The 15,407-nt window shown below is 36.1% G+C and overlaps 1 protein-coding gene across 9 annotated transcripts; it reads left to right on the plus strand.

The window, feature by feature from the left end:
* Window positions 1-18: 18 nt before the first annotated feature.
* LOC127963749 (elongation of very long chain fatty acids protein 7) lies at window positions 19-14,607 on the plus strand. 9 transcript variants are annotated; one of them, XM_052563821.1, is made up of 18 exons: window positions 19-359; window positions 701-784; window positions 915-1,250; window positions 1,628-1,694; window positions 1,790-1,871; window positions 3,082-3,150; window positions 3,300-3,391; window positions 4,017-4,119; window positions 4,267-4,502; window positions 4,680-4,804; window positions 5,130-5,282; window positions 10,174-10,256; window positions 10,968-11,158; window positions 12,030-12,110; window positions 12,383-12,439; window positions 12,926-13,031; window positions 13,119-13,255; window positions 13,355-14,607. In XM_052563821.1, the coding sequence occupies exons 12-18, from the start codon at window positions 10,193-10,195 to the stop codon at window positions 13,580-13,582; spliced, it is 864 nt and encodes a 287-aa protein (XP_052419781.1). In that variant the 5' UTR covers window positions 19-359; window positions 701-784; window positions 915-1,250; window positions 1,628-1,694; window positions 1,790-1,871; window positions 3,082-3,150; window positions 3,300-3,391; window positions 4,017-4,119; window positions 4,267-4,502; window positions 4,680-4,804; window positions 5,130-5,282; window positions 10,174-10,192; the 3' UTR covers window positions 13,583-14,607. The 9 variants fall into 9 exon arrangements, with proteins under 9 accessions (XP_052419781.1, XP_052419779.1, XP_052419777.1 ...); XM_052563819.1 differs by having other exon boundaries at window positions 915-1,694; XM_052563817.1 differs by lacking the exon at window positions 1,628-1,694.
* The last annotated feature ends 800 nt before the right edge of the window (window positions 14,608-15,407 follow it).

Raw genomic sequence — 15,407 nt, forward strand, 5'->3', positions numbered from 1 at the left:
CAATCAGAGTACGCGTTGTAAACACGTCACAACATGGCTGCCTCTTATCCAAGAAAATGCACAACAATCATATTTAAAAAGCTGAAATATGTCATATACATTTTTTGCATCGTGCAGAATAAATTTGTTTAGTTTAAAAACGCGGTGTTATTAAAAAAATAGTGGGCCACTCAAAAGCTTGGGTAAAAGACTCTAAACAGACATCTGTTATGGTTATTTCACTCTGAAAAGAGCACAGTCATACCGTACACACATAAACATACAAGCTTAAATGTCTCTACAACAATGCTTAGTTTTCTTTATGCCAGGCAATCAGGGCATGACGACCCAGTTCGTGTGAGACGTGCACTCTTTATAAGGTAAGGCTGTATTTCCCTGTATTTGTCTTTAATTATCTATAATCTCTAATATTCAAATCACTTTTTGAAATAAGTAAAAAAAAAAAAAATCTATTTTTTTTAGATGCAGCTGTACATATACAGTCAAAAGGATAAACAAAACAAACAAGTGCATTAAAACACATTTCACTATTTGTTTTTTTTTTTGGGTGTTGTTTAATGATGTTAACATTCTAGTATAATTGTTTTGTTTTTCACGTTTACTGGAATAACTAATGCATAGATGAGAAGGTTGGACTAGTACACTGCTTTATTTACTTAAGACACTGGGAAAGTGGCATAACCCAACCTCCCATCTTTAGGGTGCTGAGTCTGTAGTTGAACCACAACAGAGATGTTGATCGCATTCATGGCACCCTGGACATTGAGGTTACTGATGGAAGATAGTAAGTGTACTATACCCATAGAATTCACATTTACATTTATTTGCAAGCAGCACACAATTATTTTCTTGTGATGACCCCATATAACAAGAAGACCTTAAATACAGCAGATTTGTCCTGGTTTGTATTCCAGTATGTTGTCAGGCGGATCTGATGACGTAATTGCGATCTATGACTTGGAAAACAACAGCAAGAAGCCTCGATACACTTGCAAAGCAATCTGCACAGTGGGCAGGACAGTATGACACCATTCTTGTTCAGTGATCCAGTGACCACCAGATGGCACTATAATATTTTCTGATTTTAATGTATGTTTGTTTGTTTGTAGTATGTATGTTATGTGTGGCTTTCACATCTCTGTGAAGGTCCAGGCATGTGCATAAATTCAGTGTTGAAACATGACACTGGTATGTGTGTATCCAGTTCATTCGACAAAACCATGAAAGTCTGGAACACAGAAACTCTAAAGGTGTGTCTATGTGTGTCCATCATTTTTTTTTAGTTTTTTTTTCTTTCCTTATATTTATAACAATATTTAGTATGTGTGTATATCCACATATTGCTAAATTTCACTTCTGGTTAGTTGCTAACTGGATTTCATTGGCTCTGTCCTTGCACAATAAAAGCAACGTTGAATCTAATCTAATCTATAAAAATACATGACCACCTGCTTTTACACAGTCCACAAAGTCCCCACAGTTTTTTTCATAAATGTGATTTAGCAAATTACCCAACAACTGAAAGCAGTATGCTATTGTGGAACCACCAAACTGCTCAAACAGTGGCTCTTCTGTGGTGTCAAATGTCCCTTTTATGTTGGCCCTTCTGGTATTTGCATTGTAACAGACACACAGGAATGGTGCTCAAGCAACATTCAATGCCTTCGGCTCCCTTAAGCAAATCTAACATGAGTGTAGTTATATATGTGTATTTCCCTTTCAAAATATTATTTAATCACATTAAGTATTACTGCATATGATTGATTATTTATTTATTCGTTTATTTCAGCCAGCTGAGTAGTTCCAGTTTGATGGTAATGTTTACTGCCATCACATGTCTCCTATAGACAGGAAGCACAGTCTTGTAGCAGGTGTGTTGTCTGACTAAACCAAACCTTCTGCATTTGGCTGTTCTTTTGCACTTCTGAGCACTCCTTACTCTTTGATTTGATTCAGTTAAAAATGTAGAATCCTTAGAGTTGTAGAGTAGTCCATTCAAAGCCTCTACATCTTTAGGTGTCCTTCCAAAAAAAAAAAAAGTTTATTCCTAAAATCTATGTTTTAGATAGATGCTCATATCTGCTGTAGAATATTTTTTTAGATAAAGTGGAAGTATTTGAGGGATCTTTAGCATCATTATCATCAAATGGGGAGACTGTGAAACATTTTCTGCTTTAGATATGAGAAGTGAGGAATCCAGGCACTTATCTACTAATCAAGAAGGACAGGTTATGAACGCCTCCGTGTCCCATTGTCTGTCTTTTCTTTTATCTCTTTCTTTTTCTTTTTTTTTCACCACTGAGTTTCAATTAACTCATAATTGTCTCCCCACTTCTATTTTAAAAAAACAAACAAACAATCTTGTTTTAAGAATACTTTTTCTTAATAATCTTCCATAGTAAAATAAGAAGTGACATGATTATATGCTGAATAGCCAAATGCAATCTTCTCTATAATGTAATTTTGATCACAAGTTAGGATCTGCCCTGATACATATTTTTGTACATATGATCAGTCTTTTTGTCTTCGCTGAATTGTTCATATAATTAACATTTCGTCAAGTGAGACATCAAGGCCTTTAAAGAATTTCACACCTGTTTCCAACTTCATGCATGTCAAACATTATTCATTTTGGGTGTTCTGAGTTCTCTTGTGTTTGAGGCATGGTTCACATCAAAATTTTGGATAAATTTGACCTGACAGCTCTGACTAACACCTCCAACTGGAAACCATTTAAATATAAATGTGATTAAGCATTATTAAGTAAACTGTATTTGTATGTTTATGGTGACTTAGTTAAAAATCCGGTCAGTTTTTACATTCATACTTTTTCTTGCAACTGCATAATCAGAAACCTTTTTAAGTTTATATTCAACGATTTCCCAAAAGTTTATAATTTGGATTCCAGTATATAAATCTTTTAAAAGAACTAAATATTGTGCAATTACTTGCCACAAACACATCTTGGGATGTTCAGTGTGTGTTGCCCTTAACACTGGGTTCAAAGCTCCTACAATAACAGTGTGTCTGAGCTGTTGTGTTCTTCTTCTCACTCAACTCTATTGTGCTTTGTGTTGACAGTTGGTACCAAAGACCCCAAAGTGCAGCTTTGTGATCTGAAGTCTGGGTCGCGCATCCACATCCTTCAGTGTGAGTTATGCAAGTTGTTTCTAAATGGAGACAGCCCTGGTGAAGGGGTATTGTACTCTTTGAAAAGCCAAAGGCTCAAATATTTTGAACAGTCATCAGATCCTGACCATATTAGCAGCAGTTTTCTCAGACTTTTCTGTTTATCTCAGATACTGCAATGCAAGATTTACACTACTATTCAGGTCAGGTCACTCTCAGTGAGATGGTCTCCATGACACGAGCACATCCTGGCCACGGTCAGGTAAGCACTTCCACACCTGCACAGATATCAATGCACTCACCTTTCATTTGCTGCTATAACAATAAACAGCCACATCATGTGCTATATGATACTGGTGTTTTTAGACTATTGAGGATTATTTATGGTAAAAAAAAAATTTCTATAATCACTCACATGCAGTATTTATGCATAATGTTATCAGTCTTATCAAAAGATTCAGCCCTCAACTGAAGTTTGCTTAGTGTAAGTGAATGAGAGCGAGATAATTAGCAATTGGGGACTTTTGAAACGGTCCTTCCTGTCTGGACAATTAACAAAACAGCTATGTGTCAGCCTTCTGCAAGATTTTTTGCGTAATCTATTTTACACTTTATGTGAACTAAGCACGTAAAGTTCTAGGAAGAAACTGATTGTAGGAAGACTTTCAGGAATTTTGGCATCTGTTTTGTTTGGCATCTAATTCCCAAACGAGATTGCTGATGATTGCCTAATTTAGGTGGGCATAAGAATGATTATGTTAGTATTACATAAACAGATGGATCAAACTTGTTTAGAGGCCAGCTCTGAATCTGACCTCATCATCTGTAGGAGATTTATTTATCTTGCATTATTGCTAGTAACTCTTGTGCAATGGATTTCCCATCAGCAATGACAGTAGGGTTCGTGTCTGGGATGTGAGAAGAGCCTCTGGAGTCTTTTTACTTTGGACCAGCGCAATGGAGACAAATCCAAGGCCTCGTCTGAAGCAGGTGAATATAACAAAAAAGTGTGAAACAGCTGAAAATATATTATATTCTAGGTTCTTCAAAGTAGCCACCTTTTGCTTTGATTACTGCTTTGCACACTCTTGGCATTCTCTTGATGAGAGGTTGTCACCTGAAATGGTCTTCCAACAGTCTTGAAGGAGTTCCCCGAGAGATGCTTAGCACTTGTTGGTCCTTTTGCCTTCTATCTGCGGTCCAGCTCACCCCAAACCATCTTGATTGGGTTCAGGTCCGGTGACTGTGGAGGCCAGGTCATCTGGAGCAGCACCCCATCACTCTCCTTCTTGGTCAAATAGCCCTTGATGCCTTCAGTGTGACTCTACAATTTTCATAGTCATGAAAATAAAGAAAACTCTTTGAATGAAAAGGTGTGTCCAAACCTTTGGTCTGTACTGTATGTGTGTTTAAATATATAAACACACAGTACACACACACGTTATGTTAATACAAACTTTTATTTTGGGTGCAATTACTCACGATTAATCAATTTGGCAGCCCTAAAATAAAATGTATAAAATATTTAATATATGTTACTTTTCTTCCAGTGAACACAGCACACAATGGGCGAGTGAATGGATTGTGCTCCACAGCTGACGGACTTCATCTCCTCACTGCTGGGACAGATGATCGCATGCGCCTATGGAACAGTGCCACAGGGGAAAACACATTAGTGAGTAGCAGTTAGGGCTGTTTGAAGACTTTCTTCAAGACTAAGAGTTTCTTCAAGAGTATCTCTGTAAGCGTATCAAGAATTATATTTTGAGCCTATTTTCATGCAGAAAAAGGAATGTTTTCTCATGAGTGTTATTGACCTTCTGTGAGTCAAAAATGTTTATTCCAAATGCTACTGAGACCGAATGCTGCCAGACATGAAAACAAGATACAATCATCTGAAGACACTCCCATGTTTTCCTAAACACATATATGTATGCATATATTTTTATCAAGTACACTGTTCATTTGTTGCTAAAAAAATAATTATTTCTCATTAACAGGTGAACTATGGGAAAGCCTCAAATTTACCATATCGAGGGGTTGCAGTCAGGAGTTTGCGTTTGTGCCGTGTGGCAGATCAGTAGCGGTGTACGGGCTTCACTCGGGAGAACTGATCACTATGTTGAGAGGACATTATAATGACGTTGACTGCTGTGAGTTCCACCCTGACTATCATAATGTTGTAATGTTGATCCTGATGACTTCTGAGGTTGATTGAATTAATGGTGAACCTTAATGAAAAATACAATGCGTTGTGGACCATCTTGTTTATATCTTTACAGATCTGCAGGTTTGGGGTAGGTGGGGCAGAAAGAGAATCCAAATTTGGGCTCACTTAAACACATTTTGCAACCTTGCTTATGTCTCTTAGCCAAAAGATAAGATCAGAGGACCAGACAAAAACTATGCCTATTATGGTATGCATTCAGATGCAGTTGCTATCAGTCATGGTATGTGAGATGTGCATGTTACCTGGAGTCACATCTTGATGGCTTGTAGTTTATCATTCACTCCGTGTTTTGTGTTTAACATCCTGCTCTACCAGTTTTTCTGGCAAAAAAAAAAATCTGGTAAATATTTTATAATCACATTGTATTACTGCATCACTGAAATACAGATATTATCTGTTAGCAATTACATGGCTTAGTAAGTTTTATTTTTGGTCATGTATTTGGAAGAACATTAATAATTGCACAACAGTATCTTTTTTTTTATTTGTGTTATAAATTGTATATATTTTGTTTATTTTTTATAATTTATTAGTTTTTGGTATTATTTTTATTTATTTATTTTGGGGGGTTATTGTGGTTTGGGAAATATTTGTAGACTTTTTAGGTTTAAAAAATATTAATTCTAAATGTTTTCACCAAGTGTCCCACAAAAAGATTTTTAGTTGTCATTCAAATAATTTTTTTTTAATAATAATTTGCAATAATAGCTGGAATTTATTAATCCATAACTGCATAACAGCTACAAGTTCATAAACTTATATATGCAACTGTATCATCATCTAAGCGATAATTAAACATCACTGAATGTTCAGGATGCATATTTTTACTGGGTGGAACACAAGTTGCTAACAATCCTGCTTTTGAAGATGCCTGGAGCAGTGATGAAGACTGACAGAACAAGAAACCCATCGCTCTGTTTTTTAAAATCCAGATAAACCACTATATACATTCCCTCAGAGATTAATGTGCTCTTACTGCATTCAGCTGATTATTGCATCAATGGATCCATATAAAGTCAATGTAAATAAAAAAGACCCATGGGTGTTGAGTACTTCCATTGGTTTGTCACTTACTGATTTGCCTTTGGATTTTAAGTTTTTACAATTTCTTGAGCTTGTGTCACTTCTATGGGAATTTGCTTTTTACCTACACACTGTATCATTTGTATAGTGGAATTTATGGTAATACAAATACCGTTTAAATAAAGGAACATTTTATAAATCAATATATTGTTACATCACTAAACTGTCGCAATTATTTGGCAAAACACTTTTGATCTCATACATTTCTTTTAAAATGGGAGTCATGCCACCAATGGCGTGCAAGTATTGCGAGTCCTGGTGCGACATGTGACCAATCAGAGGCCTCAGTCTCGGAATCAGGTCAACGTCTCCGCCCACCGCCCGCTCCTCTCAGTGAAATCAGAACTCTTCGTCAGAAAGAGTGACAGATGGAGGTCTTGTGGTCAAACCATTAGCTTTTAGTTTATAAACTACTTTAGCTGGCCGAGAGGCAGAAGACGAGCGTCCTGGTGAACGCAGAGCGGGAGGACCTCGAGGTGTGCGTGAAAACACATCTGAACTCATTATTTTGTTAGGGTAAGACAGGTGCACGCGCACCTGCATTCTTTTGTAAAGTCCTTATGTGATAAAATGTTGATTTCATGTAATGAGGAAATTATATCTCCACTTAACACTTGGTGTTAATTTAATTTTTAATATTTAATGTTTTTATATTTCAACGTATTTATTTGTAACAAACATGTATTTTGATATTTTAGTTTTAAATGTTTAAATGTTAAATCTTTTAGGTAATGCACACTTGTGTGCACTCAAGGTTCAGAGAAAATGTTTTAATTATCTTTTTCTTAATAGTTATTACACAACTATTATTTAAATTTAGAGTCATTAAATAGTTCAATATATTATTTTGAATAGTGCATTATATATATATATATATATATATATATATATATATTTTTTTTTTTAAATTTATATATTGTTTACACATATGCACAGATTTTAAGAGCCAGACTAAATTTCAGCTGAATCCAGCACTGGAATTGAACTTAGATATTTGCATGCCCATTATTACTTTTTGCTGGCATTATAAATCAGGTTGTTTATGATGTAGATAATTTTATTTATTTTCATTTGTATTTATTCATTGCTGAAAATTCACCAACAAGGAATTCTGGCTATGACTATGGAAAGACTCTAAGCCAACAGAGCATTTCCCGCACTCAAACATCATAAAATCAGAGCATTTCCCGCACTCAAACATCATAAAACATCAGATATTATGTTTGGATTTGATTAGTATTAGGCTTTGCAGTTAAGCTGTTGGCACCCAGTGTTGAATGCACTTGTGTGGAGTAGTGTCCTCTCACACCTGCAACCTGTCCATCTCATGGCAACAGGCATGTTGAAGCTTGTATTAAAGACTATAGTATCTAGGCATGCCACTCTCTCCAGGTAATTGGACCTGTATGCCCTGAAACACATTATATTAGTTTCTCTTTAAACATTAAAGTGTATGTTGAATGGAGAAAATAAAAATCTTAGGTTGATGCTTCTCTAGAACAATGACAAAATTAATGTTAGTTAAGTTTTTTTTTTTATTTTGGGTCCTCCAGCTTAAAGTAACCTGTTATTTAACAGATATTTATGTGGACTGTATGCATGGATACCATGGAAAATGGCATCCTATAAAACAGTTCAGTTTTATGAAACGCATTGTATGGAATACTCTTTTTGTTTACAAATAATGTGTTAGGTTTTTAATTAGCAATAATTGCTGGAAATTATATATGCTATAAATTGATGTACATTTACAGTCATGGCCAAAAGGTTTGGCAGTGACATATTTTGGGTTTTGTAAAGTTTACTGCTTCAGTATTTGTAGATCACTTTCCCCAAAGGTTTCTATGGTATACTGAAAAACAATAAGCTTAAGGTTTAGAAGGCTTTGAGAATTTTTTTTTTTTTTTTTTTTTTTTTACAGTGTTGAACCTAGTTCTTCGTAACCTCTGCAGTTCTCTCTTGCATGCTGGATATTCACTTCTGGGCCAAATCCTGAAAGATGGGGATCCATTCTTGCCTTATTAGTTCTCGGAGTTGATCACAGTTTGTGGGCTTCTGCTTATCTGCTTGCCTTTTGAGGACTGACTACAGGTTCTTTAGAAGATTGAGATCCGGCGAGTTGCCTGTCCACGGATCCAAAATTTTATTGTAAATGATCTTCGAGCCACTTCTTTAATCATTCTTGCCATGTGACATGGTGCTCAATCATGCTGGAAAAATGCACGGATCACCTCATGGATAGCTCTTGCAGGATGTTTTGATCCAATTCTTTATGGTAATGTTTTTGGGTAGATTTAGGAGAGAGCCCACTCCCTTGGTTGAAAAGCAACCTCACACATGGATGGTCTCAGGATGCTTCACTGTTGGCACAACACAGGACTCATGGTAGCATTCACCTTTTCTCCGAACAATCGATTTTCCAGATGTCCCAAAGAGTTGGAAGGAAACTTCAGAGAAAAGAACTTTGCACCAGTTTTCTGCGTTCCAATCCTTGTACTTCCTGCAGAATTTCAGTCTGTCCTTGACATTTTTCTTGGAGAGAAGTGGGTTCTTTACTGCTCTTCTTGACACCAAGCTGTTGTCCAAAAGTCTTCACGGTGCGTTCAGATGTTCTCACCCCAGCCTGCTGCCATTCCTGAGCAAGCTCTGCACTGCTGGTGACATGATGCCGTAGCAGACTCCTCAGGATGAGACACTCTTGGCATTTGCTGGACACCCTGGGATGTCCTGAAGACTTCTTCCCTGCAGTCGAACCTCTCTCCTTGAAGTTCTTGATGATCCAGTAAATTGTTGCAATATTCATTGGTGCAATATTCTTTGTAGCAATTTCCTTGCAAGTGAACCAATTATGATGACCCGCAATGATGGGTCAACGTGTTTCTATGGAGGTAAACATTGTTAACAAGAACACAATGATTGGAAGCTCTACTTCCCTTCTTTTATAGCAATCAGTCTGCTCTTACAATCTAATTAGTAAGATAGTGATTTCACCTGACTAGTACTCATTCACTCTTTCACATGTGCTACTGATATGATTAGTCAGTTAATGTTAGCCGGTCATTTTGTGTCAGAAAGAATCAAAAACATTGAAGTCATTTTTTGTCCAATGAAGCTTTTAATAATCATCTAAATGATCTAGAAACTATATGAATCAACACCTCAAGAGCTAAAGCTGCGAAATTTGCTAAACACAAATTGTATGTCACTGCCAAAAATTTGGCCATGACTGTAGATCTTGGAAGTATGTTTTGCAGATCCAGGCCTTATTTGTCTCTAAGGAATAAAATTTGTTTTTGCACCCCTGATACACAGCCACAGACATGTATGTTCATTATAGAATAATGACATTTGAAATGCACTTTTCTGGTTATGGTATCATGTAGAGAACAACTATGAATCTCCATTGTATGCATCTCTGAGTTCAGCTGTTTTTTGGTATATTACTGTACATTGTTCTCTGCGCTCTGCATGTCTTCATTATTCCACCACCATGGTTTTATGGGATGTCCTGTCTTGAACATACACTAACTGTAACTCTACATCACAACATGTCGTGAAGGGAATGGTACTGTTAAGGTGTAATTCAAGATTGTTCAATTATAAATTCAGTCCGAATGATGTGGCATTTAAGTTAAATGACTTAAATTTTGTTAGACTTGACATATAGGATGAGTTTATTTGAAATCTCCCAAGTCATCCATCTCACATACACTTTGTGTTTGTGTCTTTAGGCTCTGACCATTGTCAGTGATGGCGTTCTGTGAGTTCACATCCACAGTTGCACAGCTGTATGACAAGTGGATGGAAGATGCAGGTAAGAAGGTTTCTGACATCAGAAAATCAAAACATTAATGTACAAACGCACACATTCAAACCTCATTAACTCCCATAGGATGCAGGTTTTTTTTTAGGAATAGATTACTTTAAAAGCATTAAAGACAGTCCTACTGTCTGTGAGGTTGTTAACTGATGGTAATATGATTTTGTTAAAGCCATCAGGTTACATTATTACATCTTACTTTTAATATAATCCTGTTTAAAAGTGAAAAACTACATTACCCGTGAAATCTCCATCAATCAGAGAAATAACTTTTAGCACCCACCCACATAATTGAGTGTGCTCTTTATTAAACTGTTGAAGTATTTGTGAATATATATAAACTTATTTTGCAATAAATGTAAAATATATTGTTTCTTCATACATAATTGACATATTTGAATCAATAGTTTTATGTTTTACCATTGTTTTAACAAAGAATCAGCACTTATCGCTATTTAACTAAGACCTCTTTGATAAAAATCCAAGATTGGATATTAAATACTTCCAGAACCAACACTGCTGAAGAAGTGGGCTGGGACTGTTACTCTCCAGTCCATGTTTGGTAACTTAGTCCACCCAACAATCAAATGACTTACTTTGTGAATCTCAAATGAATGCACAAACTAATGAAGTTACTATCGATGTTACTGTGCAGTGCATGGAGACATTTCATGGAGTGCAGATATTCTTATGATGTGATTTCAGACCCCAGGTCAGAAGACTGGCTGCTCATGTCCTCTCCGCTGCCCCAAACACTTATTATTGCATTTTACATCTACTTTGTGATGTCACTGGGGCCCAGGTTAATGGAGAACCGGAAACCGTTTGATCTGAAGAGGTTCCTCGTCATCTATAATTTCAGCGTTGTGGCTTATTCTGTTTACATGTGTTATGAGGTAAATCTGTTTCTGTTTGCTAGCGGGCAAACCTGTTGTTGGGTTTTGCTCTGGAATTTACATAGACACATTTTTATGAACGTGTTTTGTTAGATTCCATTGAGTTGTGTTATCGTTTCATTGTTAGTTTAATGCAGGTCACACATTCAGTTAACGTGTAAATCACTGGAATGAATTTAGTCACATCAGCGTCTGCTTCAGTTGACTATAAAATTAACATTTACTAATCCTTGTGTTTTTAACTGTATGGAAAAAAACAGGCATTCTGCAGAATATGAGCTTGTATGTCGTGAGGGTGGGTAAAGTCTTTAAACAGAGGTTTACACTACAAAATGTGTATATTCTAATCTATGTATGTGTATATAAAGTGCATTCACCTGCCAGTCTTACACATTTATTAGCATAATTGGTGTACATAATTAATGGACAGTAAACACCCTAATCTGAGTTCCTTTTAGTAAATAAACTTTTTAAGTAAAATGCGATTGACTCACCCTTTTTTTGCTCATTATGCCATTTGACTTGCAGTTTGTTGGTGCATGTAGTTAATGTGGAGAGTTCAGATGCAAAGTGCTTATCTAAAATAAGCATTTTTATCAGGCTCCTATGTTTAGGTTCAGTAAATGTATTCTATTGGCAACGTATAAGTCCTTTTCTATGCAATTAAAGTGAAATGACTAAACATAAATATATAGGAGCCTGATAAAAATGCTAATTTTAGAAGAAGAACATTTCAGACTGCACTTTTTGCATCTGAATTCAAAATTTAATAAATGTAAACAAGGGTTTTTTTCTTTTTCTGTTTTTTGGTAAATGCACCATTAAGTTCATTTCCAGATTAAATGACCAAAGATGAATTTCTTTTCTGCAGTTTGTGATGTCAGGCTGGGGAACCGGGTATTCATTCGGCTGTGAACTAGTAGACTACTCTCGATCGCCAAAAGGCATGAGGGTGAGAGCGGAAGAAATGTACCTGCTGTATGAGAAGCTTGTAACTATGCTCCAGGCTTAGGTGTTTTGCTTGGATGTGGTTGATTTCACTTGACTTAAATGATACACAGGACCATTCAGACTAAGCAATACACTCACTGCTGAGTCATGCATTGTATCTGTATATCTGATGAATTTAGTGTTTCATTCACGCTTGGTATAGTTTAAATAAAGGTTTTGTATTTAATGGTTTGTTTGGCATTTTTTGCTTGATCTACATTTTTGTGTATCCAGATGGTATGGACTTGTTGGCTCTATTTCTTCTCCAAGTTTATTGAGTTGATGGACACAGTAAGTAAAGTGTTTCATATTAATTACCTTGGTTATGTTACATATAAAATGCTACAGTTTGGCAGGACACATCTAGCTGTCTGTCACACCTTTGACAAACTGTCAGTCAGCAATATTAGTTTTCTCTCAGGTTATAAAAAATGGATGAAAATAGTGTTACAGTGAGTTACAGACAAAACTCCTTTAAGTGGTTAGATGGAAAGATGGAAGAGAGCACTTTTAGTGTCTTTTGCCTGAGGTACTTGCTTTTCTGGTAGAGAAGTTACTAGTTACCACAGAAAATGATTTACATTTTTTTATTTTGATCTGTCAGTAAGTAACAGAAATAGGGTTATTGCGTTGGATTTTCACTGAAACTTCAAATTACAATACATCTCTTAAATGATTTTACACCCTATTTACACCTACAGTATTTAGTGCTGTGCTTGAGATCAGATTGTGCAAAACGGATGTTAACACCAGGTCTTCTCTGCCTCTTCTGGACAGGTTTTCTTTGTGCTGAGAAAAAAGCACAATCAGGTGACCTTCCTACATGTCTTCCATCATTCCATCATGCCTTTCACTTGGTGGTTTGGAGTCCGGTTTTCTCCAGGTAGGGATTTTGTCTCTTTTTTTACGATTGCATGAATACATATAATAGATGAATTTCCTATAGACGTCTGTTTGTTTGATGCTGCAGGTGGTTTGGGGACGTTTCACGCTCCTCTAAACTGCATCGTTCATGTCATCATGTATACATACTATGGATTGTCAGCTCTGGGTCCTAAATACCAGAAGTTTTTATGGTGGAAGAAGCATTTGACTTCAATACAGCTTGTATGTATTACAACATTTTATGCTATTTCTGTTGTTCATTCCATCAGCTTTACTGATTTGAGTTGGATTTTTATTTTTGCTTTTGCTCTCTTTTCTCAGATCCAGTTTGTCATCATAACCTTACATATTAGCCAGTACTTCTTCATGAAAGACTGTCCCTACTCATACCCCATATTCATCTACATCATTGCTCTGTATGGCATCATCTTCCTCCTCCTCTTCCTCCACTTCTGGTACCACGCATACACAAAAGGCAAAAGGCTTCCTAAAGTCCTGCAAAACACAACCATGCAACAGAGCAACGACATACACCACAAGAAAGAATAACTGGTGCTGTGTGACTAACCAGTCAGCACTGACAATCTACCTAAAGCCGCCTTTTCGCTACATTTTTATAAGACTGTTTATACGTAGACCATATCATTTATCTTGATGCCCTGGGAAAAAACATTATTGGGCAGACTGTGTGTTGCAGTCTGGGCTGGATCTTGCCTTTTACCCTCAGCTGGGCACTTGAGTTGAACTCAGGCTGCTCCTGCTTCTACTCATTTTCCTCATTGTTTTTTTGCATACTGACGTGTTTCCCGATTCTATTTAATGAGATGCGAGTCAGTACCTCCAAGCTCCTCACTCATGGCATTCACATAGTTTTTATTGCAGTTTTAGACACCATTTGTTGTGTGTTTATATATTTATGTTCCTGTTTATGGCAATATGAGTAAATACAATGAAAAAAGAAGTGTTGGCAACTTTTGCATATTAATGTGCCTTTTACCCTTCACATGTGACATTGTGTGAATGGTAGCAGTACTGCAGCTGTCCTTGAAGGAACCAATGCATTGATCTCATCTTGCATTATTGGTGAAGAATGACATGTATTTGGTTACCTTTTTTATTTTATATATAATGTCATCATGAATGTCTTGGGATGTTTTTTTGGGGGGATAGGTGCTTAAATTTTATACAAGGAAAAGTATTATGTTAATTAACTTTTAGATATTTATGCAAAAATTGCTGTATTCACTTAAGTTGGTGGGTTTTTTATTGTATTTTTTTTAACTGCATTTTCTAATGGACTGGCTATACTTTGAGGCATTTGACCCCGGCAGTGAGCTGTTTATCTTTATGTAAATAGTAGTCTGTTGTATGTCTCCATTGAGGGCTGTGTTTGTTTTAAATATAGATGCAAAATTACCCACTTAGATCTAATTTTCTAGAATCTGTCTTCACCATGAGAATACAGCTCCCCTATGTGGAGGAAAATGTAGTAACAGTCAAGGGGCAAAAATTTATATCTGGGAAATATTTTGTATATTTTTTAAATAAACACACAATAAACCTAAATGAATTTGTTTGTGTATTGCAGTCACATAGTTTCTTCTCTTTTTTGTAATTATGATATAAAACTCTAATTTTGGAAACCTTAAAGGAATAGTTCACCCAAATGAAAATATGCTTCAAATGACTTAACCTCAGGCCTTCCAAGATGCAGTGAATGGGTGCCATCAGAATGAGAGTTCATACAGCTGATTAAAAACATCACAATAATCTACAAGTTCAGGCCATCATTTAACATATTGTTAAGCTAAAATCTGTGTGTTTGTAAAACAAACAAACAAAAACAACAACAACAACAACATTCATTATGAAGACTTTTTTTTTTTTTGCTTCAAGTCCACTATCCATAATATTGCTTCTCCAGTGACAAGGTCAACTTGACAGAATCAGGAGAGAAATATGCACTGTTTACAAGTGAAAACAAATATGATAAGACAATAAGGGATGGATTTTTTCACTGAATGTCACTTATTATGAATAACGGCTGGTATTTTGGCCAGAAGTAATAGTTTAAAGTTAAACGCTTTAATGGTGGATTTGTTTATTACAGACACACAGCTCTTCAGTTTAGAAGCCTTTAATTGATTGACTGGAGTCGTGGAGATTGTGATGGTTTTTATCAGCTGTTTGGACTCTCATTGGTGAGCAAGTGATGTAATGCTAAGTTTCTCCAAATATGTTCCAATGAAGAAACAATCTACGTCTTGGGTGGTTTGAGGCAGGGTCAGTTTTCAGGAAATGATAATTTTTGGGTGGAGCACTCCTTTAATTTTTGGGTATGGTTTTCATTTGTGAACCTGGAGCACAAAACCAG

Source organism: Carassius gibelio, chromosome B8 (genome assembly GCF_023724105.1).
Source record: "Carassius gibelio isolate Cgi1373 ecotype wild population from Czech Republic chromosome B8, carGib1.2-hapl.c, whole genome shotgun sequence".
NCBI lineage: Eukaryota > Metazoa > Chordata > Actinopteri > Cypriniformes > Cyprinidae > Carassius > Carassius gibelio.

What these genes read in the sequence shown, in the direction of transcription:
- LOC127963749 (XM_052563822.1), top strand. Translation starts at nt 10,193, where the DNA reads ATGGCGTTCTGTGAGTTCACATCCACAGTTGCACAGCTGTATGACAAG. An exon ending in TTATTGAGTTGATGGACACA is followed by an intron (nt 12,440 to 12,925) that starts GTAAGTAAAGTG and finishes TCTTCTGGACAG; the next exon opens with GTTTTCTTTGTGCTGAGAAA. An exon ending in ATTTGACTTCAATACAGCTT is followed by an intron (nt 13,256 to 13,354) that starts GTATGTATTACA and finishes CTCTTTTCTCAG; the next exon opens with ATCCAGTTTGTCATCATAAC.